The sequence below is a fragment of the Podarcis melisellensis genome, assembly GCF_964234715.1.
Source record: "Podarcis melisellensis genome assembly, chromosome: 4".
Taxonomy (NCBI): domain Eukaryota; kingdom Metazoa; phylum Chordata; class Lepidosauria; order Squamata; family Lacertidae; genus Podarcis; species Podarcis melisellensis.
In genome coordinates this window covers 30,359,919-30,387,876 of record NC_138531.1, presented here as the reverse complement: position 1 = coordinate 30,387,876, position 27,958 = coordinate 30,359,919, and the positions used below count along the sequence as shown (strand labels likewise).

Genomic DNA, 27,958 nt, shown 5'->3' with positions numbered 1-27,958 from the left:
GTTAAGCACCCACCAGTTCTCTCTTTCAAACGCTCCTCCTCACAATCACATTATCTCAACAAACATGGGTTTTTTTTGGGGGGGCACTTTGGTCGCCTCTTGGATGTTGAGTGTAAATGAACAAGAACAAATGGATTTCATGGGGCTCAGTTTGTTAGAGTTTTAGAGCAGATGAAGCATGAGCTCATGAATTGAGGATAGATAATCATCATCATCATACTGTAGTAGTAGTAGTAGTAGTAATAATAATAATAATGATAATAATAATAATGATAATAATAATAATAATAATAATAATAATAATAATAATAATAAAAATAAAAATATACTATTTATACCCCACCTATCTGGCTGGGTTTCCCCAGCCACTCTGATCGGCTCCCAACAGAACATTAAAAACACAAAAAAGATCAAACATAAAAAACTTCCCTAAACAGGGCTTAGATCATAGGATCCTTCTTACACCTTGGGGCAGAAGCAAGAGGCACGACAACATGTGTCATCCCTTTTTCTGCCTAAAAACATACTGGGCAAACACTTAATAGCAGAGTGTTCTGGCATCACTATAGACCAGGGGCCCCCAATGTGGTTCCCTGCAGATTTTGTTGAACTCCAGTTCCCATCAGCCTCAGCCAGGGGGATTATGGGAACTGTAGTGAAGCAACACTGTGGCGAGAGGGGTATGTTGGCTACCCTTGAGATAGACTTATTGCAGTTTTTCTTGAGAAGAGTACTTATTTGGAGGGCTCTGTCTCAATCGTGTGTTGCCTCCTTTTGTTTTCCAGAAACGAATCGAGACTTACCCTTGCGGGTCTTTACCCCTGGAATTATCGCAGTGGTCTTGCTTTCCCTTGTTTCTGTTCTTGTGGTCGTTCTGTCTGTGATATTCAAAGTTGACCTTGTTTTATTGTACAGAGATGTCACCGGGAAGGATGAAACAATTGGAGGTAAAACATAGTAAGGTTTGGTTTAGGGTGGGGTGGGTGGAGAGCTGTTTTGCCTGAGCAAAAATGAATTTTGTAGGTCTTGGTTGGGGAGGTAGACAGGGTTGTATTTGCTTTTTAAGCTTTTCTGTTGCAGCATTCCCCGGTGGCGACGGGAAGGACCTTTCAGTTTATTAGGCTGCATGGAATGAAGGATAAGTTGCTACCTTCAAGAAATGCAGGAGGTGCACAATTAGTTCCAGTAATTGCACAAGGAATGTCTTTTTAAAAAACAGACAGAACACATAAATACTTCACAGGTGAATTATTTTTTTACAGATGGAAAAATATATGATGCATTTGTGTCTTACCTGAAAGACTGTGTACCCATATGTGATGAAGAGAGAAAATTTGCACTGAACATATTGCCCACAATATTAGAAAAACATTTTGGATACAAACTGTGTATCTTTGAACGGGATATCTCTCCTGGAGGAGGTAGGTGGATGTGTTGTAACTGTCTTACTGAGTAGTTTTTGACAATATGCAAAAATTGTCAATAATGATAATATATTTACATGCCGCCCAACTGAATGGGTTGCTCCAGCCACTCTGGGCAGCTTCCAACAAATTAAAACATCAAACACAGCAAACAACAAACATTAAAAACTTCCCGATACAGGGCTGCCTTCAGATGTCTTCTAAGTCAGATAATTGTTTATTTCCTTGACATCTAATGGGAGGGTGTTCCACAGAGCGGGTGCCAGTGGTTCGCTGTAACTTGAGGGAAACTGCAATGAGGGAATCATCAGAAGGCCCTTGGAGCTGGATCTCAGTGTCCAGGCTGAACGATGACGGTGGAGGTATACAGGGCCAAAGCCATTTAGGGCTTTAAAGGACAGCACCAATAACCCCCTTTCATGGGTGTTAACCCTGATTCTTTTTTGAAAAATTAAAATGCATACCAAAATGAGGGATGTTTTGTAGCAAAATTTAGCCATGCAAGGTGTACTTGAGCAGTTAGGAGCTATGTTAGAAGAAATCTGCTAATCTATTTATAAGTCAAATCTAGTTGCTCATAATTTTCAGATTTGTAATGAACTCTGACTTGAATCCAACTGACTTCAGTATTTTCACAATTCAAACCAAGGTCAAGTTAATTTATATTTTTTCTACCTTATGGGCTGCATGACTAAGCAGCCAAACTCATCTTTGTGCATGCCGAGTTGTTTGGAAATAAACAGATTGCGTCTACAAAGAAATAAAAACAATATCATGTGGGATGACTTAATATTGTCCCCTTTACTCATGTTTTGCCAAGGGAACCAATCATTTTAGAAGTCTGGACCTGAACTATTTCTTGCTGGAAGAAATAGCCTTATCAGCTTGTATGTTTTCAACTATCTGCTATTGGGCTTTGATTCACATTACTTCCCCCATCGTCCTTGAGGTCCAGAGAGAACGTTGGACATATGAAACCGCCATATACTGAGCTGGACCACCCAGTATTATCAATTTTGACAGACAGGAGTCCCCTGCTACATTAGATCTGACAGATATATTAGGATTTTGGAGGAGAGAAATGCCTTTTCTTTCTGCTGCATTATTCTAAGGCGCTTTTCAGATTGAGGAAAAATGGACGCTTAGCCCTTTTACCGGGTGGCTGGCCTTGGCCGCCTGGGCAGCCGGCTCAAGCTCCTGCCCGCTGCTTCAATTCATACTGGCCAATGGGTGGCCTCCTCTTGGAGGTGGGAGAGTACCTTGCTAGCTGAAATGTTTGTTATCGGGGTGTGTGTGTAATATCTTGTCCTTCTGTAACGGAAGGGGGAGGGAAGCCTACCAGAGAAGGGGCGAGTCCTTGGCCTTGTTACCATTAAGGGTGACACAGATGTTTGTTTTGCTGGAGAGCCGTGCTGGTGGTTTATTGCTCTGTGCCAAACAAGAATCTGTGACCATAGTGGGTGACGGTGTTATCATTTGGTTAACAAGTGGTGTTGATTTAAAGGAAGAATGAGTTGCTTCTGATAGTATTGCAGACCAGGTATGAGGTTCTGCCGTTTACATGCCCACATGCCTTCCTGCCTTCGTAGAAGTCATTTCCTCACAGTTTCTCAGAGACCTCAGAACATCACATTAGAGTTGTGCAGAGTTCATCAAGGGCAAAAGAAAACAACTGGTGTCCTTTAAAGTATTTGCAACCTGCCGTTTTCTTCTTTGACCCCTGGATTCTGTCCTGATGCTGAAAATAGACTTCTTAGTTGAAAATGGACTTCTGACTTTAAAGTCTTAATTCTAAGTGTGGGATGGGGGGGGAGGAGGAGGAAATTGCTTGGTTGTGAGTGAAAGGCATTCTGAACATGCTCAGAATCGCTCACTATTGCCGTTTACTGGAATTTTTGCTAAAGAATTCTTTGTCATGAACTCGCTGACTAATTGTGGGCTAGTCACTTATTATTGTGCCTCAGTGTTCTCCAGCTGTAAAATGTGATACGACCCATAGTTATATAGTTATATTGTTACACACACACACACACACACACACACACACACACACACACACACAAATATATATATACATAATCTGTATTCTAAAATTAGAAATAATTCACTTCAAACTTTTCCATACTGCTTTGTGGCAGAAGAGACAGCATTAGCACATTTCCACGGGCCTCTCATGTTTGTAATTCATGTAATGTATTAATAGAACAATGCTATTTCAGATTTTCCCATTATAACTGCTCCCTCTTCTGCCTGCAGCTGCTGTCGATGATGTCCAGTCATATATTGACAGAAGTAGAAGATTAATCATCATACTGAGTAAGAACTACATCTCTGACAAAGTCATGTTTGAACTTGAAACCGGGCTTCACAAGGCCTTGGTTGAAAAGAACATTAAAGTGATACTAATCGAATATATGCCTATACGTGACTTTGATTTCTTGCCCAAGTCTTTGAAACTTCTTTCACCAAGCCATGTGGTGAAATGGAAAGAAGAGAAGTCACTCGCTTTGAATTCCAGATTTTGGAAGAAGCTCCGCTATGCGATGCCTGCTAAGCCCTCCTCAATGAAGGAACCAACTATTTTGTGAGATGTACATTCCAGGACAGAGCATGACCAATTCAGCCACCCCTGATGGGCTTCACTCGGATTTCATCTTAGTAAGGCTACTAGCTTTATATCAGAGTCCCTTTAGAACAAGATGTTGCTACAGGCTGCTGACTGTTTGCAATTAGAGTGGCTATATTTGGGAAGTTTTGTGTCTCATATCCCCAAAACAAAATGTGTCAGAAAATATACCGTGTGATCTTTAAGTAGATGCAGCACTCTCTGGAAGCCAACTCAACATAGGACTCAATAGAGAATATTTTGTCACAGATGTCATTCATAGGTTTGCTGCCTTCAGTGTTGCAGACCCTGTCCTGTGGAACTCCTTGCCAAGAGAGGTTCAGCAGGAAACGTTCCTGCCTTCTTTTATACTTCTCCTAAAATTGTAATATTCAGACAAGCCTTTGCAATGTGAAATTATTTTTTACCAACCTATATTTATTGGTTTTTTAAAAATGGTGTTTATAATGGTTTTTTTTTTTAAAAAATCTTATAGTAATTTTGTATGCTGTATATTGCCTTGCTGTATTTTTTATGAAACTGCAGTCTATAGATATTTCAAAAAAATAAATGTCTGCATCTGTGTGCACACACTCCAACTGTGGTGCTATTTTTACTTTTAAAAGACACGCTGGGTGGGAACAAGATATTTGTAGAAATATAATATATGTTGCCTTGGTTTGTTATCTCACTTTTAAAACTACACATTGCTGAATCTGATAAGGAGCTACAATAAACCACAGTGGATTAGCTGTCTGTCTTCAGATTTATTGAATATTTTAATGGTAAAGGTAAAGGACCCCTGACCATTAGGTCCAGTCATGACCGACTCTGGGGTTGCTGCGCTCATCTCGCTTTATTGGCTGAGGGAGCCGGCGTACAGTTTCTGGGTCATGTGGCCAGCATGACTAAGCCACTTCTGGCAAACCAGAGCAGTGCACGGAAACGGCGTTTACCTTCCTGCCAGAGCAGTACCTATTTACTTACTTGCACTTTGACGTGCTTTCAAACTGCTAGGTTGGCAGGAGCAGGGACTGAGCAACGGGAGCTCACCCCGTCGCGGGGATTCGAACCGCCGACCTTCTTATTGGCAAGTCCTAGGCTCTGTGGTTTAACCCACAGCGCCACCCACGTTCCACAAATAGTATTATACTTGGTTGCAATAATACCTTGGTGCTGTATCAAGTATGCAGAGAATGACTAAAATTTCTACAGTTATCTAGTACTGTACCAACTCTCCTGTCTGATTTTCAAGTAGGAAGGTGTCTGCTGATTGGGTTTACTCGCTAGGAGGTATTCCATATTGCCACTTCAAGCTGCAAGCCTTTTTCACTTGCCCATTTTTCGCTCTCTGTACATATACGTACTACAGCACTCCTGAAAAAAGCACAAGAGCAAAGAAGTTGAACGAGATGCAAGGTCGAAATGCCAAAACAGAAAAGTTGCAGGACTCTGGTGCACAACAAGTGAATGTGCAAGCTCCGTTGGTAGGGTCGCCATATTTTGAAGAGCAAAAAAAGAGGACACATTTTCTGACTTCTACTTTTAACTGTGGGTTGCTATGACATCTCTAATGTTACGTACCTGAGAGAAAGAGGACCTGTCCTGGAAAAACAGGACACATGGCAACCCTGCCATTGGAGAAAAGAAATTGAAGGCTGGTGCAGGGAACAGGAGTCTGAATAGCTGGGGCAAGGTTCAAGGATGGGATTATAATCCATTGTCTGGGATGAAACAAGTCAATTAGTTTCCCCACTCTCTATAGCAAGCAGTTTAACTTTCCTCTTGATGAGAGATTGTTGTATTCACATTGCACCCATTTCCAGCTTCAACAGCAGTCTGCAGGGGGCAAGCACACAACATATTACCTGATCACAATCATATAAATGCTGGGCTTTGTGGTTTTATGCTTGGTGCAGGAAGTAGCCTTCTAACTCATTAACCACAGCCTCCATAGGGTGAGGAATGCTTATCGTGACTACATGTCATCTGGTAGTTTAAACTGTTGAGTTGCTTCAACTGGACAGAAGTTCATTCTTTTCATATTCACTAGATACTACAATGACAGATAAACCATGGATGTAAACCATCTGTATATTCCGGTGCCAGACTGGCACCAACCATATACCACATTTGGGTGGGTGGGTGGGGGTTATTGGGTTGTTTTTATTTTGATTATGTGTTTTCTGGTTTTATCTTGTGATTTTTATCTTGGGAACTGCCCTGAGACCTGCAGGTATAGGGCGGTAAACAAATCTAATAAATAGTAATAAAATAATGCAAAATAATACTGAAGGGGCTAAAATGCTTTTGTTTGTAGTGCATTTTTTTATATTCTGGAAGTGGCAGCTGCATATAGATGTTGTTTATAATGATGAGCTAATCCAGGCTTCCTCAGCCTCAGCCCTCCAGATGTTTTTGGCCTACAACTCCCATGATCCCTAGCCAGCAGGACCAGTAGTCAGGGAAGATGGGAATTGTAGTCTCAAAACATCTGGAGGGCCTAGTTTGAGGAGGCCTGAGCTAATCTGTCATTTTGGATTCTGTTTCCCTTTTTTCCATTCCTAAATTCTCCACATTTCCACAGCCGTTTGCATTTTTTAATAAAAAGAAATCCTTGTGAAAATTCATCAGCATGTTCATCCACATTTCTGCTATTAAACATGTTTGTAAGCAATTTTGCCTACTATGTAATATTCTTGCAAAGTGGTTTCCCCTAAAATAATGGATTTTTGTGAGCTATTTTCACCAATATGTAGCATTTTTACTCCAGATCATAGATTTTTGTAGACATTGCTTGGCTGAAGGAACCGTGTTTCAAAATTTGGACAAGTGTGAATTTCAGTTTGCCTTTGAATGCAAACTGAATCAGATTTCTCCCCCATCCCTAATTTTCATTATTAATCCATATGACCGGCCCTCAATACAATTTTATGTACGGCTTACAAAACAATCAGGCAATATCTAAAAATACAGAATAGAATTCTTAAAACAGCACAGTAAAAATAACAACATAAAACTTTCCCTAGTGAGGACAGAATAAATACTTTTTAGTTTGGCTTAAAATACAAATTTAAAAGGCATGTGTAAATAAAATGGTCTTCAGCTGGTGCTGTAAAGAAGGTTCCAGATTAGCCTCTATGGGAAAGCTGTTCTATTACCAGGGGGCCACCACTGAGAAGACCCTCTCTGTTGTAACCACCAATTTCATTGACTTGATGGCAAATTGAGCTGTGCATCCAGAGAGTATCTTGGGTAGGTATATGGAGGAGAACTGTAGTTTCTACCCACAAAGCTACAGTACCCAGCGCATTTAAGAACCTCCTGTTCCCATGATTCTTTGGGGGGAGATCATGTGCTTCAAATGTAGGCTGTGGGTCTTCAGTTTTTCAGGCTCCCTCTTTCACTTGCAAAGTCAGAATGATGGCACTGTTGAGGTCATGCCCACAGACTCTTTTTATCAATATTGAGGCTCCCACAGAGGCCAGAAGCCTGTCTGTAATTTGATAATTTATTGTACAAGTATGAAAAGGCAAGAGGGAGAGGAATGCTCAATACCTTAATCTTTTCCCACCGTTATACAGTCGTACCTTGGATCCCGAACGCCTTGGTACTCAGACATTTTGGCTCCCGAACGATCAAAACCCAGAAGTGACGGTTTGGTTTGTTAACGTTCTTTGGAATCCGAACGTCCGACGGGGATTTTGTGGCTTCCAATTGGCTGCAGGAGCTTCCGTGCTTTGGTTTCCAAACGTTTTGGAAGTCGAATGGACTTCCGGAACGGATTCCGTTCAACTTCCAAGGTACGAATGTACATTGAAATAAAAACAACTGTGTAATATACTTTTCGTTCCAGGGCAGACTTGCAAGGATCTACTGCTCAAGTGTGAAAGGGCAAGAGAGGATTCACTCAGTGCCTTTCCCAATTGTCAGAAATGACCGACTCACATCGTGTGTCACTTCAGAGGCCCAGAACTAGATACCAGTTGGTGACCTGGGAGGATGAACTGAAGGGAGGGGGAAAGTGGGGCAGGAGAGAGAAAACACGGCAAAGGAAGCCTATATTGGTCTACACCCTTCATTACTGATTGCAAATTTAGGAAGTGTAAGGGGAAGCAATGTTGTTGCAAACTTGAACACTTTTCACCTAGTAGCAGTGTGTTGTAACCATGTTTCTTACGCTGTTTCCCCCTGCCCTTTTTACAAGAAAAGTTGCTGGAAATGTGTACTTGATGAAAAAAAAGAAAAAGAAGAGGTGACGAGGCAAGGGAAATTCTGATTGAAAGGAAACTCACACGCTATATCCATTTGAGAGCTAACCACAGCTCTTAACACAGCTGCGTAGATGCAGAGGTAAGATAGCCTTCTCAGATAACAGTCTCTTTTCAGAATGCAAAACTTTTAATATTATTGTTCTCTGATTACTTTTCAGCAAACCTTTCTATTTACTCAAGCTGAAGAGGCTTATTTTCTGAATGTCTATTTCTCTTTCCTGTTTTGCCACTGAGAATTATATTTCAGGGGTGATCGTGATTCCCCGCTTTCTGTAAGTGAATGGAAAGAAATCTATAGGGCTTTGCAGAGGGAATATCACAGAGTGTTAAAAGCCTCTTTATAATAGCTGATTCATGTGCTGGCATCCTTTATTACAAAATGTGAAGTAAAAGTAAGGCTCTCTGTAAATGGGTGATGTAAATGCTATCTGGACAGTCCCCTCCCTGAGTTGTTTAGTGGAGAATTTAAATTATAATCCAATTTAACTTCCCTCTTTTAACATTCTACTCTAACGCTGTCTTGCAATAAATATTCTGAAACTGTAATACTGGCTTTGTATTCCAATACACCAGTCACATATGTTCATTTCACCATAATACCCCAATAGAGCGATTTGATGCATGACTGTCTGAAGTTCAGAGGGACTTACTTGCCTGCAAGGGGGCAGGAAGTGTACATAGGGTTGCCGCCTAAGATTTCTGCAATGCCTTTTTTTAGTATTTTGAATGAAAGCTACAATACCATCCTATTTCAGAAGACAATTATTTATTATTTCATCTTATTTATTAGATTTATATACCGCCTTTCAACGTAAGTTCTTAGCGCGGGTCATAGAATAAAATACAGGATAAAACAAGTAAATAAGCTATTCAGTCTATTTATTAGATTTAGATATATTAGATTTAGATAAATGACAGATAAAGATGCCACTGGGTTCACCAGTGAAACATTTCCTTGCGATGTAGGAAGAGCAATTATTTACCTTAGTATTTTGTAGCACCCCACTAAAGTAATAAACATTGTCTTTCTCAGCAATCCCAAAGGCAACACAGTATCCGTGGTTTTTTTCCATATTATAGATGGTGAACGCCAATTGACAGCAGAACCCAGAAAATCCAATGGCTAAACCAAACTCAGAACCCGGAACTTCCAGGTTTATAGAGGGTGCTCTTAATAACCACACCAAACTTGTACTTGTTATGGGAACATTGGTTCACCTAGCTCAGTATTCTTATTTTTTAAAAAACACAAATTGTATTTGGTTTTTAAATAAATACAAATACAATTGCCTGGACTAAATGCTTTGCATAAGCCCCTACTTTTACATAAACCTGTCTCTGGGTTTTTAGGCAAAACGCTTTTCACAGTCCTAACTGGGAGATGGCAGGGATCAGACTTGGGAACATGCACCTAGCCTCCTGTCAGCTGCAATGCTGTGCTTACAAGGAGGGAGAGAGGTGAAGTGAGAGCCACTGCTGTTCCTGCCTTGCACTGACCTTTCAACCACCACACCCTTCCTCCCATCTCTGCCAGAAAGCACTGTGTGATGCAGCCAAGGGGAGGTCAGGTGTGTGGCAATACACTTCCTTGCCAGCTGTCTTTCTTGGGACCTGCAGAACAGCTGCTCTGTCCCTGAGCTCTGGCACTTAATCTCTGTAGGTGGTTCTACAACAATGTTCTTCAAGGTTTACTCTGGAGAATGCTGAGATTCCTTGGAAGCTTCTGGGTGATGGGTGATGCTTCCTTGAAAGGCAGACTGCTGAACAGCCACCTTCTCCTGTAATGTGCAGCTACGGTGTGTGTGTGTGTGTGTTCAGTGACTGCTGGGCCTGAGCCAAAACAGCAGCCGTACTTTGGGACATTCTGTTTTGTTTGTTTTTTAGAATTTTTTTAAATTAGGAATTTAGACAGACCATATTATCTTAAACATATCATCCTTAATTCCCCCCCTTTTCCCTCTCCCCCTCCCATAAAACAACCCATGCACCCTCCCCACCCCACCCTGACTTCCCTCAGTTCCTATCTCTGGTTACTCTATAAATGCTATTATCTGCATGTTACAAAATTGTATAAATCCTTAATTTGTCTAACTGGTTATTATCAATAAAAAGTTTGTGAGTGTTTATTCAAAGCCTGCCAAAGGAGTACAATTCACTTTGTTGGATCTTTAGAAACTTTGTAAAAGGTTCCCATTCATCTTTAAAGTCACAGTTATCCTTGTCCTGTAATTTATGTGTCAGTTTTGCCAGTTCTGCTTAGTCCATCAATTTCTCTTGCCATAATTCTTTACTCAGGATTTCCTTGTTCTTCCATCCTTGTGCTATTAAAACTCTCGCCTCCGTTGTTGCACACGTGACGATATTTTTCAACTTCTTTGGCATACTTTGGGACAATCTGGATATTTTTCAAGGCGGGCAGAATTGGTGAATTGCTGGGAGGTGTGGCTCCTTCCCTTCCCTTTCTGAAACAAAATTCTCTAGGGGTTTTGCAAAATGGAAAGCAGCTCCTGGGAAGGAGGAATCATGTGTGGGAGCCAAGGCTAAGAGCCAGAGATTCTGCTTAGCTGAGCAGGTCCAACCTGATATGATGGGGAGATTACAGAACTAAGCTGTAGCAGGTATAATACTTTCTTTACAGAAGAGGCGCAGAGCCTATGGCCCTCCAAATGTTCCTGCTCTGCAACTCCATCACCCCTAGAAAGATCTGATGGGAGTTGAAATCCAATAATATCGGATAGACCACAGGGTTCCTACCCCCTGACTTTCCCCACCACAAACCCCTTTCCCATTGGCTATGAAATATTCTTTTTTGCCTGGACTATCTTTCCACCTGGAATGAGTTAGTTTCAAAGAGAGTTGGCCACTTATTGTTTTGTTTTCTTTTGTTATGTTTTTACAGCTGTAGAAAATAATCCCAGGGAAATACATCAGGCCACCTCTGCCATGAAGGTTCATTGCCAAACGAAGAAACGCAGTGGTAGAAAGCAATGCTAATACTCTGTTATCTTTTTCTGACGTTAATGGAAAGAGCAGAAGTCAGAGGTTTTAGAGGTAAGACATTATACTCTTCCTTAACATGCTTTAAATGCTCATTTTCAAATGTGGTACAGTCCTCTCAGCCCGCATTTTCATAGAATCATAGAGCTGGGAGGGTCCCCAAGGGATGTCTAGTCAAAGCTTCCTCAAACTCAGCCTTCCAGATGTTTTGAGACTACAATTCCCATTATCCCTGACCACTGGTCCTGCTAGATAGGGATGATTGGAGTTGCAGTCCCAACACAGCTGGAGGGCCAAGTTTGAGGAAGCCTGGTCTACTCCAACCCTCTGCAATGCTCACAGGCCATTGCATGTTTTATGCATGCATTGAAAAGTTTGAAAACTGTCATCTTCTCAGTAGCAGGTTTTTGATATTGCACCCGATTTTTGCACGGGGAGGCCTTCAAGTAAATGACAACTCAATGTATTTTCTTTGACATTGACTAAGCTAATTGTGGAATTCTATAGCTTAGTCAATGTTAAAGAAAATTCCGCCCCCCTTAATGTCCCTTTCTGCAGGAGCAGGAAGTATGTTGGTTGCCTCCACAATTTTGCATCCTTCACATTGCCTAGGTATCAGTGGAGAATATTCAGATAAAATTCTGCAAAGTTATCTAAAGGGGCGAGAAGAATAAAAAATCTCAGGGAGTTTACAGACCCCTCCTCCCCACTATTTTATGGTGGGATTCAATCACTTCTTGTCCAATTTAGGCTGCACAGTTAAAGCTGATTTGGAGCTGTTATGAAACAAACCCAGAATATTTTCTCTTTTTTGTGATAAGTGATGGGAAAATGAAGGCAAATACTTGCTGCAGCATCATTTAATCTCCCCACAGTCAAATGCTTGTGGAACAGGTTGTCTGGAATTGACCCAAGAATGGAACTTTTACCTGATTGCACGGATCTCTTTATCTTTTCAGAATGTCTTCGCAAACAACCTGATGTGAAGTACCGGGCCATTAGTGGCCAGGCATTTGTTGTGTCATGTGACGTACCACCAGAGAACCCTGCCTCCATTTTTAACTTTTCTCGTCTTCATGAAAGCCAGCTTCAGTGGATCTGGCGATCAAGAGATGGGGGAGACCCAGTGCTTCTCAGAAAAGAAACCATCAACCCCAGACTACAGGGAAATGCCCTATGGTTTAATCCAATAACAGTTCAACATTCTGGAACATATGTCTGCAAGAACAGGTCGGTTGCCATGACACATCTGAGTCAGACCTTTTGTGGATGTGTGCACTAGTATTTCGAGAATTCTACGCAGAGCTTGTTTTCTTCATCACATTTTGTTTGAGCAAGCCTGCCCAGACATGTAAATTTATTATATATTCTAACATGTACTTTTATTTTTTTTTCATGTATGTTTTTAAACTGCTGATTTTATTTTGAAAATTGTTAGGCTAGCTTGTTTTTTAACGTTGGATGTTATCAGCCATTTTAATGTATATTTTTGATAAACTTTGTAGAGGTTTAGTGGTATGTAAATAAATAACTACCACTCCCAACAGTCCCAGCCAGCATGGCTATGCTGACTATGGCTAATGGGAGTTGAAGTCCAAACCATATGGAAGGCATCAGACTGGGGGAACCTGATCAAATATATCTAGCCCAATATATACCAATAAATTGATATATCAATATCAATATATCTAGTCCAGTATATATCACCTTTCACAATCTAGCTTTCTCTGTATGATTTTACATGTGTTTTCTTTTCGTGTCACACAGGAAAAGAAAGTGTGCCAATATTTTCATAGATGTTCAAACAAGGAAGATGGCCAATTGTTCAGATAGTAGTGTGAGTAACTTGAACCTACTTGTTCTCAGAAAAGGAGTTATTCCTTGTCCAGGAAAAAGCTGTTACAGTGATTTTCAGCCGTCAGAAGTGAACTGGTACAAGGTACGGGTGCCACTATCTTTAGACCACTTTGTTTTATCAATCTGAGTCACACTTACATGCAACAAATATACTTGTGGTGAGTGTGGGTGAGGGAAACTTGCTCTCTGGTAGTGTAATGGGTTGAAACTATTTCCACATACAGTTATTTGATGAATGAATCACTCCGTTGCCTGGATTGGTATCTTGGTAAATGATGGCATGTTGAGAGCACAGTTACAATAAACTTGGAAAGACATGCCCAAGGGTGTTTGGTGAAGTGTGGATATCAAAATTCACCAGTCATTTTTGTAAATATTTTAAAAAGCCTCTTTATTTCCATTTTGTAATTGTTTGCATTATAGATCTTGCTCCAAAGTTAATGCGCTTTTAAAAGACCTTTGAGTCACAGGCTGCAAATAAAATTTGGAAATATAGATCTGTATGGGTATTTCAAGTCAATATTTGAGGTGGTTACCGTGTCCTCATGGTTCCCATTCTATGTTACTTTTGAACCCATGCACAACCCCTCAAAATGCTCTATTTAAAACCCTGTTGTTATGTACTGAAGTTCTCACCCTGGGCCAGCAGGGGGATACTGTAGATAGTTATGCAAATAAGGGATCGAAAGTGACGTTCAGTGATTGGATAGTTTTAGAAAATTGTTACAGTTGCGTTGTATTGGAGCTCTATATAAGCAGGCTGACTGAACCCTTCAGTTCAGTTCTGTTCTGGCCTGTGAATAAAGAAGAGCTGTTTGAAGAATCGCTGTGTCGTCTGATATGTTCACCCACAATTTAACACCTGTGGCAGGGAAGAGAACATGGGAAGGGATTTGGAGCAGAGAAGTGATGGGCAGACTTAATGGCTTTCCAACAAGTTTCCTTTCCATCTGGGTTGTTTACACTTGCAAAATGCATGGTAGCCCTTACCGTAGGACTAGGGCTGTGTTGCTCAACCATGTACCCTCAGTCGTGCTTGGACTACAGGTCCCATCATCCTTGACAATTGGCTAGGCTGCTAGGGATAATGGGAGCTTAAATTCCACAGCTTCTGGAGATCCAATTTGAAGATTACTGGACATGGGGAGGAAATGTAAAGTTACTCTTGCAACATCAGCCCTGTGACAGATGTTTAGACTGGTTCAGAAATGGTGGGAGAGGGAGGGAGATGGGTTTGCGAAGGGAGGGAGCAAGACTGAAGCAGGAAAAGAAGAATCTCCCTACATCTGGGATGGGGAACATCTAGCTTTCCAGGCGTTGTTGAATTCCAACTTCCATCAGACACAGCCAGTGGTCCAGAGCTGATGTGAGTTGCAGTCCAGGAACATCTGGAGGGCTGCAGGTTCTGCACTCCTGCTCTACATCCTCAGACTCATTTAGCTGTGCCTCTTTCATTTTCCTGAGCCATCCCCCCCGCCCCCTGAGATGGGGGAGAAAGGAACTGGAGCTATACCAACAAGGGGAAGAGGGGTGCCTCTTTCCCTCACATTGATTCTCCTAGCCATTTTAAAAGTTGTGGAAGATAAAGGGAAGGGGTTGGTAATTTGGAGGAAGGAGGAGTATAGATCAGCTCAATAGATTCAGCCTATGTCAGCTGCCAATTCCTGTTTTACACAGCATTGCAATGTTTGTTTGCTTCTCTTGCCCCTTAGAATGGATTAAGAGTAAGACTTCAAAAGGACAAAAGACCATCTCTGAGATTTGAGGAAGATAGTATAGTATTATATCATGTTTACGATGCAGATAATGGTACTTATGTATGTGATTATACACTGACTGACAACAATACCCAGTGGACCATGAGAACAATAGTAAACGTAACTATCATTGGTAAGTCACTTTATATCCAGCTTAATAAATGGTACTGATGTAATGCTTTATATTCTGGCACTTGTATTATATTACATTGTCTCCTTTGATTCCCATTTAGTCTCTTCCATTTATATCTTTAAAGAAAAAAATTAATATCTATAAATGTTGTGTAGGTTGGCTGAACCTGTCATATTGGACAATACAAGATTACATTAAATAACTTTACTTTGAAGTAGTAATGTGCTTTGTATCTATTCTACGATATACTGCATCATAAAAAATTCCTAAATCCTTATTAACGCAATATCTTTAATTTGGCCAACTAAAAGGGCACAAAATAGTTCGCAAGTCCTAACAAAGATTTTAGATCCCCACCCCTTAAAAGCTAACACAGCTGCCTTTGCTGTTTGTGTAACTTAGGATATATAGAGCTTTTAAAATATGATGCGTATGCTAATGAATCACCCTGTGACCTATGTATGTGATTTTAAGTTGCTTCCGGGAGCCATAGAAAGTTTCTTTCAGTCTCCATGGAAATAACATGACATGCCTAATTGCACAGTATATCCATTTATGGCTATTTGATGCCCTTCTCCCTCTCCACAAACAAAAAAGTATTTTCTGCAATTTAGTCATTGATTTTCTCACAACATGTTTAATCTGGTTATTAATTCTACATGCAAAAGGTTCATTGGAAATTCCCTAATGGACCCCTTTTTTCATGTCATAGCACAAGACACTATCAATCGCCCAGAGGTTCTGGATCCCTGTGGTGTGAGAATCCTTGAAGTAGAACTTGGTAAGCTGACTATGTTCTTAATTTGTTTTGTAATGTTGGCAATAATCCAGTGCTATTATCAGTGCTATTTTTCTAGAAAAAGAGGTGTTGGAACCCACAATGAACACCTCTCTTGTTGTCTTAGAATGACGCCCACCTGAGAGGTGCCAGAACTGAGTTCTGGTGAGTTCAGGATGAAAAAAAAACTCCTGATGATTATTATATCAAATATTATGATATATGACCATTATTGAGTTCATGTCCTGCTTATGGGCTCCTCCTAAGCATTTGATTAGCTCAGGCCTGGTGTAGCGATTGGTCAAAGTGAGGCATCCATCCCTCCAGCGCATTGAAGGCAAAATCCATGATGCCATCTTCCCATTTTTTCTCATGTGAGGACGGCGGCCATTTTGGGTGCCTTGATTGTGTGCAATTTCGTGCCATGATCTCCCCTGAAAAAGCACCTTTTCGCGGGCACAATACCCTAAAATGCACTTTGGGAGGGGGATTGTGGCACAGAACCATGTGAGATCACAGTGCCCAAAATGGTCACTGTCCTCTCGTGAGGAAAAACAGAATGCCCCAGTTTTTCTGGGACACTTGCTGGGTATCGCAGTTGCCTCAAAAAGTTAGTGCTTTGTGTGGGTGGGTAAGGAGTGGGATAAAGCCTCCGGGCTCCATTTCCAAAAGGTGGAAAATGATGAAGTTGAAGCAGCTCTCCTGGTGAGGCAGAGCTGCAATGCTAGCTTTTCAGCAGACATGTTGTTCCTACTTACTGGGGGGCGGGATGCAGTAACAGGAGCATTGGCACACCAGTGGGAGCACCAGATTGTCTCCATGGCGATGTTTCTCCAGCCTTTCCCCTCTCCCTCCCGATAAGTGGCAGTGACACACCTTCCAGTGAGTTAGGGGTCTTCTCCTGCATGCAAAGACAGGCTCTGGTGCAGGGGTCTGCAACCTTTAAGACAAAAAGAGCCACTTGGACCCATTTCCGAATGAAAAAAAACTGGGAGCCGCAAAACCCGTCATTATAAAAATAACTTATTTGTCACTTTTTATTATTTCTTTGTTTGACCCCTCAGAATTACTCCTCCTCATAGAAATAAACGTTAAATTAACAACTTACAGTTTTGTGTGTGTGTGTTCTTCACTCCCCTTCAAAACAGTGACCAGCCCCCTTTCAATGCAGTGACCAGCGTACATGCCCCTTACAATGTAGCGGACGGGAAGGTGACGTCGGGACGGTGCGTGACTAACGCACGCACCGCCCCCATGCGACGTCACAGCCAGTACAGCGCCCGCCACAGTGGGGAGTGTCGGGGCGCACAATGCGCCTCCTCCCCTCGCTAGTATCCGCCCCAGAGCCGCGGCAAAGGTGTAAAAGAGCCACATGCGGCTCCGGAGCCGCGGGTTGCAGACCCCTGCTCTGGTGGATTGTGTGGATGAAACCAATAGTGGGCCCAATGGTCAAATATGCGGTTTCTGCATGCACTATAGAGGGGCAAATGGGGCTTGTCAAACTGGGAAGGCAGCCCATCTAGAAGAAGGAAAACTCTGATCTGATCCTAAACCCCCGCTGCCTTGCAGAATATCTTCAGGAGGAGGAAAGGCTAAGGTATAAACCCTACACAAATCCAGAGTGGAGTCCCTAAGATGGTTGGATGGTGTCTTGTACGCCTCCTTCCAGCAACTCCTGCAGCCAAGCTGGTGCCAAACATATCACTCTGCTTTCCTTTGGACCACATCAGCAAGGCAGGGGGGGGGGGGATCTTGTCGTTTGAGCAGCCCAGGACCGCCATAAACACTGTTTAGGCTTGTGCCCAGGAAAGGTCATTTTTGTGCTGCCAGCGCAGTGGTTGACTTCACCCCAGAGGCCTACTCCATTGTCTCGCTGGACAGACGGCTTACAACAGCCAACAATATCGCCCTTCATCCATAGATCTCACAACATGAAAATACAAGAGAAAACACAAAATGCACATTCGACAACGACAACACAAACCAATAGCCCACATCCCCATGCTTCCGCTTCAGATCTAAAAAATGTGCATACATACTGATTTTTACGTGTGGTTTTTCCTCAGGGCAACCGCTTGAGCTCAAATGCCGAGCTCAGTTTGGTTTTGAACTAAATGCTTCCTCTTTGATGCAGTGGTACAGAGAAACCGGCGAAAGGAAGCAACTGCTAAAGCAAAAATGGTATGAACAGTCTCCAACTTGAAAACATGTACTGTATTTGTAGAATGTAAGCAGCTAGCAAAAGAACAGGAGAGCCAAAACTGTTGTGTACTGAAGTTCTCACCCTGGGCCAGCAGGGGGATACTGTAGATAGTTATACAAATAAGGGATCGAAAGTGACGTTCAGTGATGGGATAGTTTTAGAAAATTGTTACAGTTGCGTTGTACTCGAGCTCTATATAAGCAGGCTGACTGAACCCTTCAGTTCAGTTCTGTTCTGGCCTGTGAATAAAGAAGAGCTGTTTGAAGAATCGCTGTGTCGTCTGATATGTTCACCCACAACTTAACAAAAACAGTATTCTTGTTTAGTTTCATACTACAGTTCCCTTCAGCCTATGCCAGCATGGCCAACGATAGAGAATGATAGGTTGGGGAAATCTGTTGTAGCACATGATCAAAATACTAATGTAACTGGAAGAGGATTAGTGAAGGCTCTTCCATGTTTTCCTCTCCTGCCGTAAACAGATGGGATTTCTCTGTTTCCATGTGACTCCAACCTTGGTCTTGGTAGCAGTTCCATAACTGTGAATCTTTAAGTCCTCTTTTTGGGAAAAGGATACAGGGGAGAGGATACAGTAAACTGAATGGGAAGCATGATGCAGCCCAGCTTTTGGCTGGAGATCAGCAGTAATGTTTAAGGCAGCAGAATGTTTAAGGGGATGAATTCCCTGGGAAGAGGGGTTGTTGTCAAAGCACTCTAGGAAATAGAGCTGTGTGAGAGGATTGTCTCCTGATAATTCCCATTGTCCTTAACAAATTACAGTTCTACAGTTCCCAGGATACTCTGGGGGTAAGCCATAATTGCTTAAAGTATCATAGAATCGTAGAATTATAGAATTGGGACCCGAAGGGTCATCCAGTCCAACCCTCTGCAGTGCAGGAATCTCAGCTAACTCATCTCTTACGTACTAAGCTTAGATCCTAGAACAATAGGCAAGTAGGATCCTAGAATGCAGCAACTGATTGGCTTGCAGGAGAAGATCAATCAGGTTCCAGGAGGAAGTTAATCAGCCTATTAGGCTGGTAGGATTGTAGAATGCAACAACTGATTGGCCTGCAGGAAAAGACCAATCAGGCTCCAGGAGGGAAGCAGAATCAGCCAATCAGACGGGACTCATTGTGTAAATAATGCATATAAAAGCCTTAGGTTTGGGGGGAGGCAATTAAATCACTGTTTTACAAGCTGCAATATAGAGCATGAAATCACTACAGGACTCCGAGTATATTTCAGCATCCATGACAGATGGCCGTCTAACCTCTGCTTAAAAACTTTCAAGGAATGAAAGCCCACAACTTCCTGAGGGAGACCGTTCCACTCCTTGAAGGGGAACACCATCGATCCTTCTCTGGGTGTCCTCACCAAATGAAGTCCATAAAGTGGCTACTGAAGAGGTGGCCTTTTCAGTGTTGGCACACTGGTTATGGAACACTCTCTCCAGAGAGGCTTTCCTAGAGCCGAAGTTATGGTTCTTTTTTGTACCAAATGAAGAGCTTAAAAAAAAATAAATCTGAATAATTTTCAATGTTTCAAAGTACTTTTTAGATTTGCTGTCCTGGCCTATTTTCCATTGCTGGTTTTAGATTTTATTTTTTATCTTGCATTTTTGTATTTGGTGGCACTATTGTTGCTGTGATTATCTTATTGTTGAGTGGACTATAGATAGGAAGAGTAAATAAACGGAAGCAACAAATGAATATTTTCTAAAGAGTGTGTCCAAGGGCTGTGGCTCCTACATGGGTTCGTCAGCCAGACTCCAGGGGAGACGTTGTAATCCTGTGTAATCCTGAGGCTGGTAAATATGCAACTGCCCTGATTTTTGCAATTTGGGTCATCATCACCTTTATAGAAACCAGAGCCATCACCTGCACAAATACGGGGTTGGTGGCACCAGGGACTACTGTAACTGTGTGAGAATGAATGCTACAAGTGGCTGACAAAAGCATTACTCTTATTAGGGTCAATCCAAAGGAACTAGAAGGCAGCTGCTCTGATCTTGCTTTCAACCTGACCAATTTAACTGAAGAGGATTTAAACAGCCAATTTGTCTGCCTGGCTCAAAACTCCATTGGGAACACCACAGGGGTGTTCAGATTTAAGAAGAGAACAGAAAGAGGTAAACTGGCAAACCACCTAGCATGCATTGCTCTTTTCTTTTTATTTATTTTACAAGTTACATTTGGGATAATATCACTGGTCTGCTCCTTGATTAAAATTGCCTTTCCATTTTCTGATCGCCAGAGAGGTTCTTTAAATTGTGACAGCAGGGAGGGGGAACAAGAATAGAAGCTCTGAGATTCTAAACCTGAAAATGATGGTATCATTTTATTTTATTTTTCATCTGGGAAAGACATTTGGCAGCTCGGTCTTCACATGCCCTACTCTAGCATCTCCTTATCTTCTTACAAACAAAATTTAAGAAGAGAACAAAACAAACCCCACCAAAAATAAACAAACGCTTCTCTTATTTTTGTTTCCTTTTAGCTCTTCTCTTCTTGCTCACTTTGTGCTGTTCCATGACAACTGTATTTCTAATCTTTTTGGGAAGTGTGGTGGTTTACCGGCACCGGATTGAAATAGTGCTGTTATATCGGAATTATGTGGCCAAAGGTGAAACTGTCGGTGGTAAGAACTTGTGTTCTATTTTTCTTTTCAGTGAACGGTCTGTTCTCTGTTTATTTATGACACTTGTATCCCGTGTTTGCTCCAGGAAATGCATGGTGGCGTACGAGGTTCCCTTATTTCCTCACAGCAACCCTGTGAGGTAGGTAAGATGGAGAGGTTAGTGACCGGGACAAGATCACCAGTAGCAGTTTGTGGTGTGCTACTCACCTGGCTTCCCAGAGCCAAAAGGTAGAGGGTTGAGGCAGCAGGGAGATGGAAGTGATATGGGAATACAGTGGTACCTCGGGTTACAGATGCTTCAGGTTACAGACGCTTCAGGTTACAGACTCCGCTAACCCAGAAATAGTACCTTGGGTTAAGAACTTTGCTTCAGGATGAGAATAGAAATCGTGCTCTGGCGGCATGGTGGCAGCAGGAGGCCCCATTAGCTAAAGTGGTGCTTCAGGTTAAGAACAGTTTCAGGTTAAGAACAGACCTCCAGAACAAATTAAGTATGGCACTGTGGATTAAACCACAGAACCTAGGACTTGCCGATCAGAAGGTCGGTGGTTCGAATCCCCGCAACGGGGTGAGCTCCCATTGCTCAGTCCCTGCTCCTGCCAACCTAGCAGTTCGAAAGCACATCAAAAAGTGCAAGTAGATAAATAGGTACCGCTCCAGCGGGAAGGTAAATGGCATTTCCATGTGCTGCTCTGGTTCGCCAGAAGTGGCTTAGTCATGCTGGCCACATGACCTGGAAGCTATACACTGGCTCCCTCGGCCAATAAAGATGAGTGCCGCAACCCCAGAGTTGGTCACGACTGGACCTAATGGTCAGGGGTCCCTTTACCTTTACCTTTACCACTGTAGTGACAGGACTGCTGGATGAGCTCTGCTGCTGTCTGCACTGCTCTGAGCTCCCTGATTCCTCACTTCTCTCACTCTAAGCAACCAACATTGGTTCTCGGCTTTGGGAAACAAGGTGCACACTGGTGGCGCTGTGGTCTAAACCACTGAGCCTCTTGGGCTTGCCAGTCAGAAGGTCGGCGGTTTGAATCCCCGCAATGGTGGTGAGGTCCTATTGCTCTGTCCCAGCTTCTGCCAACCTAGCAGTTCGAAAGCATGCCAGTGAGTGCAAGTAGATAAATAGGTACCACTGGGCCAAGAAGGTAAACAGCATTTCCATGCACTCTGGTTTCCGTCATGGTGTTGCGTTGCGCAAGAAGCCGTTTAGTCCTGCTGGCCACATGACCTGGAAAGCTGTCTGTGGAACACCACCTGCTTCCTCAGGCTGAAAGCCAGATGAGTGCCGCAACCCCATAGTCGCCTTTGACTGGACTTAACCGTCCAGGGGTCCTTTACCTTTTTACCTTTAACATAAAACCTCATATGTTGTGAGTTTTAAAAATAAATAAATTAATGCAGACTTGGGGAGGGATGAGGCATTAAAAGCATCGGGTAAAAGGTGAACTCAGCTGGATAATGCCAAAACTTTGTGGACAGAAGGATCTAGAATCAATAGACTGAAAGCAGAATGTTGGGGGTGAACAATTAGGGATTGAGAAAAGCTACATTTTTGTACATAGCACCCAAGGCCAGGTCACTTATTCTGCCAGGTGAGGTAAAAAATTCCACAAATGCCTTTCTCCACCCCCCCCCATGTCAGTAAAAATAACAATAAATTAAATACTATTAATTTTCTGCTCTTCTATGATGCCCTAAATCAACTGCCTGAGGTGATGACCTCACTCTGCCTAATTGTAAGGACCCTGAGAGGTCATGCAAAATTACTAGATAAGTTTGATTAGCTGTGCACTAATGCAAGTTTTGAGAGGAAGTATATAGCAGAGTGTTGAGTGGGCGGAACACAATTAGTGGGATTTTACCATGGATTTAGCTTTTGGCTTCTGATTTTGTGCTTATTTTCTTAGAAATCACCCTGCATTTATTTATGACATTTCCTGAATATATAATTATAAATGACATTATGTGCACAGTTGAAGGTTTGGGTAATTATAAATTATGAAGTGCATGCTCTGGGGGGATTTGAAAAATACTACATGTTAAGGTCACTCAATTGGGGACTCTTGATAATAATACCTTTGCTGTCACCTCATGATTCATTATTTGGAAGTGGCACGGAGGAAAGAAGGGGAAAGTCCTTGGGAAAAGTTGTGTCTCAGTATGAATCAGGCAGCATGACCTCTCAAGGAATACTGCTCAAGGCAGACTCCTAATTTTGTGTGGTGTGGGTGGAGACATACCAGAATGATGAGCAAGATCTTGTTAGTATAGAAAGGCCTGTTTAACCTAGCATAAAGAAAGCTGAGTGAAGAGACAATTAAGCTCAAGGACAAGGCAGGTGAAAAAAATAAAATAAACCTCTTGAAATAAAATGAGGTCAAGAAGCTAGAAGATTTGTAAAACAAAAAAACCCTGAAATTCTGAAGAAGAAAGAACAGCTGGGAATCTGTTTTATTTTGAATACAGTTGTACCTTGGTTTTCAAATGCCTTGGGAATCTAACGTTTTGGCTCCCAAACGATCAAAAACCGGAAGTGAGTCTTCCAGTTTTGGAACTCGAATGTCTGACATGGCTTCTGCAGCTTCTGATTGGCTGCAAGACCTTCCAGCAGCCAATCACAGGCTGCACCTTGGTATCCGAACATTTTGGAAGTCAAACGGACTTCCGGAACGGATTCCGTTCGACTTTCAAGGTACCACTGTATTTTGCTCTGCCTTCATGGTTATGTTTAGTCCGGAGAAGCTAGGATTAAGAGGAGATATAGCCATCTTCAGATACTGTGTGTGGAGAAGGCTGTCCTGCAGAAGATGGAACAAATTTGTTGTCATTGCTCCAAAGGTGGGACCAGAACGAAGGGGTGGGTGCTGAAAAGAAGCCGATTGTGGTTAAATGTTAGGAGAAACTTCCAATTGCATTGGAAAGTGATGAGCTGTCGTTTGCTGTAGGTATTTAAGCAGAAGCTGGGTGGTCAGGAACACTGTAGTTTCATCCTGCATTGTAGATACCGCACAGGGAATATGGATAGAAGGATCTGTCAGTTTAAGTTCTCTCAGTTTCTCACTTTCCCAATCTGAAATCCAGTTCCCCACATCTTGACATCAATTTTCGATTTTTTTTTCAATCCTCATGGAAATAATTTAGCATTTTGGTTGCAATTTCTCCTAATAAACACATTTTTGCATGCAGTTTTGACTTATGTATGCATTGCTGCTAGCAATTTCTCCTAACCTATACTATTTTCACTGATGTATTAATTTTAATGCATACTTTCTTATAATATATGTATTTTCTGGTTGGAGAACTGCATCGCTAAATTCAAATAAGTGTGAATTTCAGAGGGAGGCTGTGTTTCAGTCCTCATGTTGTTTTGGGTAAGTGCAAACTTGATAAGTTCATCTATCTGAACTGAATTGATTTTTCTCACCAATTCCTAATCGGGGTTGGACCATATGACCACCTCGCTCACTTACAGTACTTCTCCAAAATTCTTGCACAGGCAGCTTGTATTTATGAAAGATATTGAAGATACTTTAAAGTATCTAAAACACTCTCTGGAAGACTAGAAAGGTCACTTGCTAATGGCCCAGATTATGTACAAAAGGGGTGGGTTCAAAGGGGTTTCAGGAAACAAAATGTTCTACTTAAGGTTGCAAGGCACATTATTAAAATAGAAATCGTTTCCGTTTTGGGCACAGCATAGATTCCATATAATAGGTCATGACCTATGAAGATACTACATGTGTGGTATGTACATGTTCTGAAATATTGTGGTTGACCACAGTTTCCCAGAATGTGTGCACCATATGTACACACACACACACATGTCTGCACAGGGGGTTCACTCAGTTGTCTACAAGGAAGTGACTTTCATGTGAGAAATTTGTGAACAGGTGAAACTTACCTCAGTTTCTTGAACCCCAGCAAAGGTACCTTCGTAGTGTAAGAAACCGACAGTTAATACTCTCTTGTCTTGTAGTGGCCTCTGCTGGTCAAATTAAGAACCAACTATTGTTTGGTGTTTTTAAGGATTCATTTCTGAAAGATGAAGATGCCGTACCCCTGATTTTACTGGGACATCCTGGAATCACAGAAGCTATCCTGGCTTCTGATTGGATCCCGAAATGTCCCGTCTTTTGGCCCTGCATTCTTGCGCGAGCCAAAAGACGCACTTTGCCCAGGGGTCTTTCACAAGCCAGGTGAGGGGTGAGCCCATAATTTTGAGAACACCAGTGGCAATGTTTGTACTTTTGTGCGGCAGACGGACAGCCGTGTCTCATTGCATACATATGAAGAGAGGTGTGGGTGATTTTTTTTAACCTTCGGTGTGACTCTTCACACTATGCCTAGCAGGGGTAGCGGGTGCTTTACTCTGTTCTTTATCCTGTTTAATAACATCAGCTTCACTGTTACACTTTGGAGTCCTGTACTGCTAATGAAAAATGTCTAGACACATCAAGAAAATTGATTCAGTTAAACGTGTTGTAAACTTCATATAGGGAAATCCCGTTGGCTAAAGATGGCACTCCACAATGCCATATGGTGTCAAGGTGTTATAACGCAAATAAAGCGCTTTGTCTTGACGAATGTAGCGGAGTCCCTGCTCTGTTCAATATGGAATAACTAGCTGTTTGGGCCAGGCATATTTGCATCTAGGGTACAGTTCACCCAGAATACCAGAGATGGTGGTTTGACTCAGAGAGGTTATGGCTGAAAGTGAGATTTGAAAGTGAGATGTGTCTGCTTACTGCTAAGAAACTGGGGGGGGGGGGATTTTAATTTGCCTTTTACTTTTTTGTATTTTCCATTGTGCTTTCAGTAGTACTTTTTACCATCTCTACAGCTGGTCTCCTTTAAGAGGAAAAATAAGGGGGATTCAGCAGACTCCTCTTCCATAGCCATACCCCACTATTTCAGAAAAATGTTGTTGCCTCCCGTCTTTTCTCACCTCTCATCTTTCTTTAAAGGATGCTTGCTTCTTCGCTGCTTCATTTAACTTTGTCCTTTACAATTTTTTAGATGGCAAGGAATTCGATGCATTTGTGTCCTGTGCAAAACCAGATCTCCCTGAAGCAGATCACACGCTACTCGATGAGGAAACGTTTGCCTTGGAGATTCTCCCTCAAGTTTTAGAAAACAAATATGAATATAAGCTATGTCTCACTGAGCGGGACATCCTTCCAGGAGGAGGTAACATCTCACATAATTGCATAATAATAAAACCAACTCTTCAAACACCTGTATTTGTGTTAGGAAACTTTATCTGCCCCTAATGTCCATGTGTAGATTTGCATAAACAGCAAAATTGGCATGCCTTCACCTCTCGCTTTCTGTTCTGCTCACTTCGCTACGTCATAGTTGTGGCGCCCTGCAGCGCCCCCTAGGCTTGGCGCCCAGTGCGGCAGAACCATTTGCACTGCCCTAAAATCTACCAGTGTTCCTGTACTGCTTGGGAGAGGGTGATTTTCACTGAGAAAATAGGACAAGGAAGCAGCCACCGAATTTGTGCCTTAGGTTACAATCCTCTACTTTTATTTACCTGGAAGTGAGCTTCATTAAACTCAGTGAGATTTACATTTTTATTTTTTTTTTGTAATTAGCTTTGAGGTTTTTTATAAAAAAACCACACACAACAACAATAAGGAGCTATATAATTTTTACGAAATAAGATAACTAATACTTCTAACTCACAGACATGCTTATTCTTAGTTCATATGGGATGGAGCAAAGGGTTTGCAAACACAGTTCCTCCCTCTTCCTAAAACGCTGTGAAACATTTTATTTCATGCTTTAAGAAAACAGAAGAAGACTTGGGTTTTCAGCTTGGAAGGGGTGTTCCTTTATCTCTTTCTCAAGGCTCAAAGACTACAGCTGGTTCATGGTGGGTTTGGAACAGAAACCCTTACTCTGCCCCTTACACAGCCCTTAGAAACAGCTTTTGTGATGGATTGGAGTGTGGTATTGTGTGGCTAGAATGTCAGTCGGAAGTAGGACTGGAATGAGGAACAGGACTTTTTAACATTCCCTTGTCCATCAGGTTTAAAGCACATTCAAGCCAGGATCCATATAAGCACGTTCCAGTTTCTGCCGTTCTTTACCACAGATGTTTTTCATCATCCTTGCATTCACCACTCTGTACTGGGGTATAAGAATATCTGCAGGGAGGCAGCATGTTTTGTATGATAAGTTGGTAATAATATATTGTTATGTACTGAAGTTCTCACCCTGGGCCAGCAGGGGATACTGTAGATAGTTTTCACTCAGGTCCACATAGGCAAATAAGGGATTGAAAGTGACGTTCAGTGATTGGATAGTTACAGAAAATGCTTACTGTTGCATTCTAGTGGAGCTCTATATAAGCAGGTTGGCTGAACCCTTCAGTCAGTTCTGTTCTGTGAATAAACAAGAGCTGTTTGAAGAATAGCTGTGTCGTCTGATATGTTCACCCACAACTTAACATATATATTTTTTCTTTTCCCAGCATACACTGATGACATTGTAAACGCTGTCAAGAAGAGCAGACGGGTGATTGTGGTGTTAAGTCCAAGTTATGTCAATGGCCCGGCCCTCTTTGAGCTCGAAACAGCCGTCAACATTGTCCTGGAAGACAAGGCAATAAAACTCATCCTAATTCAGTTCAAGTCTTTCCAGGAGCCACAGTCGTTACCTCACAATGTGAAGATAGCTCTCAGGGTTTTGCCCAGGGTTACCTGGAAAACATCTGCCTCTCCCACTGTGAATAAGCAATTCTGGAGAAAACTGCTGCGTCACATGCCAGCGAAACATCACAACCGAATTGAAGACAAGTGGTGTTGGTTTCCCCACTTTTGGTTATTGGGCACGGATAAGAAAAACGCCACTGCAGGGAGGACAAACTGGACCCAAAAATGGAGGAAGATTTGGGAAAGAACTTCCCTAAACTGAAGACTTGTCCGGAGAGGGGCTGTAGCTCAATTTATAGAACATGTATCAGATACAGAACCTTCCCTAGCCTTAAAAGGATGTTGGGCTGTGGAGATGAGAAAAATCTTGACCTGGAACCACAGAGAGCCATTGGCGGTTTAAACAGACTTCATGGCCCAATGGTCAAACATCATATGTTAAAGTGCGGTTATCTTTCACTCATAGTAAAATGGAAATATCCTTATAGAAGTCAGTATTTTGTAATAGTAAAAGGTGCTGAATGCAGTTGAGTTGTGCCATGCATTTAACAACATGACTATTTATTGATAATTATTACATGCATCAGGGGGTAATGCCCACCTGCTGGAATAAACTTTGGACAAACAA

At 42.0% G+C, this 27,958-nt stretch overlaps 2 protein-coding genes and 1 long non-coding RNA gene across 7 annotated transcripts in view; 2 read left to right on the top strand and 1 right to left on the bottom strand.

Annotated features, from left to right (window-relative positions):
* The window catches only part of IL18R1 (interleukin 18 receptor 1), a 20,104-nt gene extending 15,323 nt beyond the window's left edge, over positions 1-4,781 (top strand). For all 4 annotated transcript variants that reach the window (XM_081907412.1, XM_081907410.1, XM_081907411.1 and 1 more), the window contains 3 exons: positions 786-947; positions 1,263-1,421; positions 3,681-4,781. In XM_081907412.1, the coding sequence (XP_081763538.1) occupies positions 786-947; positions 1,263-1,421; positions 3,681-4,012 (653 nt within the window). In that variant the 3' untranslated portion in view covers positions 4,013-4,781. The remainder of the gene's footprint in view (positions 1-785; positions 948-1,262; positions 1,422-3,680) is intronic.
* The window catches only part of LOC309367860, a 15,351-nt gene extending 2,982 nt beyond the window's left edge, over positions 1-12,369 (bottom strand). The window contains exons 1-3 of one of the 2 annotated variants that reach the window (XR_014167385.1): positions 12,230-12,369; positions 5,313-5,406; positions 804-874 (exon numbers count right to left, since the gene is read on the bottom strand). This is a non-coding gene — a long non-coding RNA (uncharacterized lncRNA). Of the gene's footprint in view, positions 1-738; positions 875-5,312; positions 5,407-12,229 lie in introns of those variants that run through there. The other variant, XR_014167386.1, reaches the window with a different exon arrangement.
* Positions 8,151-27,958, top strand: IL18RAP (interleukin 18 receptor accessory protein). The gene is made up of 11 exons (XM_081907391.1): positions 8,151-8,382; positions 11,203-11,354; positions 12,260-12,530; positions 13,068-13,239; positions 14,870-15,047; positions 15,760-15,828; positions 17,892-18,006; positions 20,002-20,159; positions 20,528-20,668; positions 25,688-25,858; positions 27,150-27,958. Exons 2-11 carry the CDS (start codon positions 11,291-11,293, stop codon positions 27,590-27,592), a joined length of 1,782 nt encoding a protein of 593 aa, XP_081763517.1. The 5' UTR covers positions 8,151-8,382; positions 11,203-11,290; the 3' UTR covers positions 27,593-27,958.

Excerpts from the sequence above, each read along its gene's own strand:
- IL18RAP (XM_081907391.1), top strand. The coding sequence starts at position 11,291 with ATGCTAATACTCTGTTATCTTTTTCTGACGTTAATGGAAAGAGCAGAA. Across the intron at positions 13,240-14,869 it reads CAGAAGTGAACTGGTACAAG|AATGGATTAAGAGTAAGACT; the intron begins GTACGGGTGCCA and ends CTTGCCCCTTAG. Across the intron at positions 20,160-20,527 it reads TAAGAAGAGAACAGAAAGAG|CTCTTCTCTTCTTGCTCACT; the intron begins GTAAACTGGCAA and ends GTTTCCTTTTAG.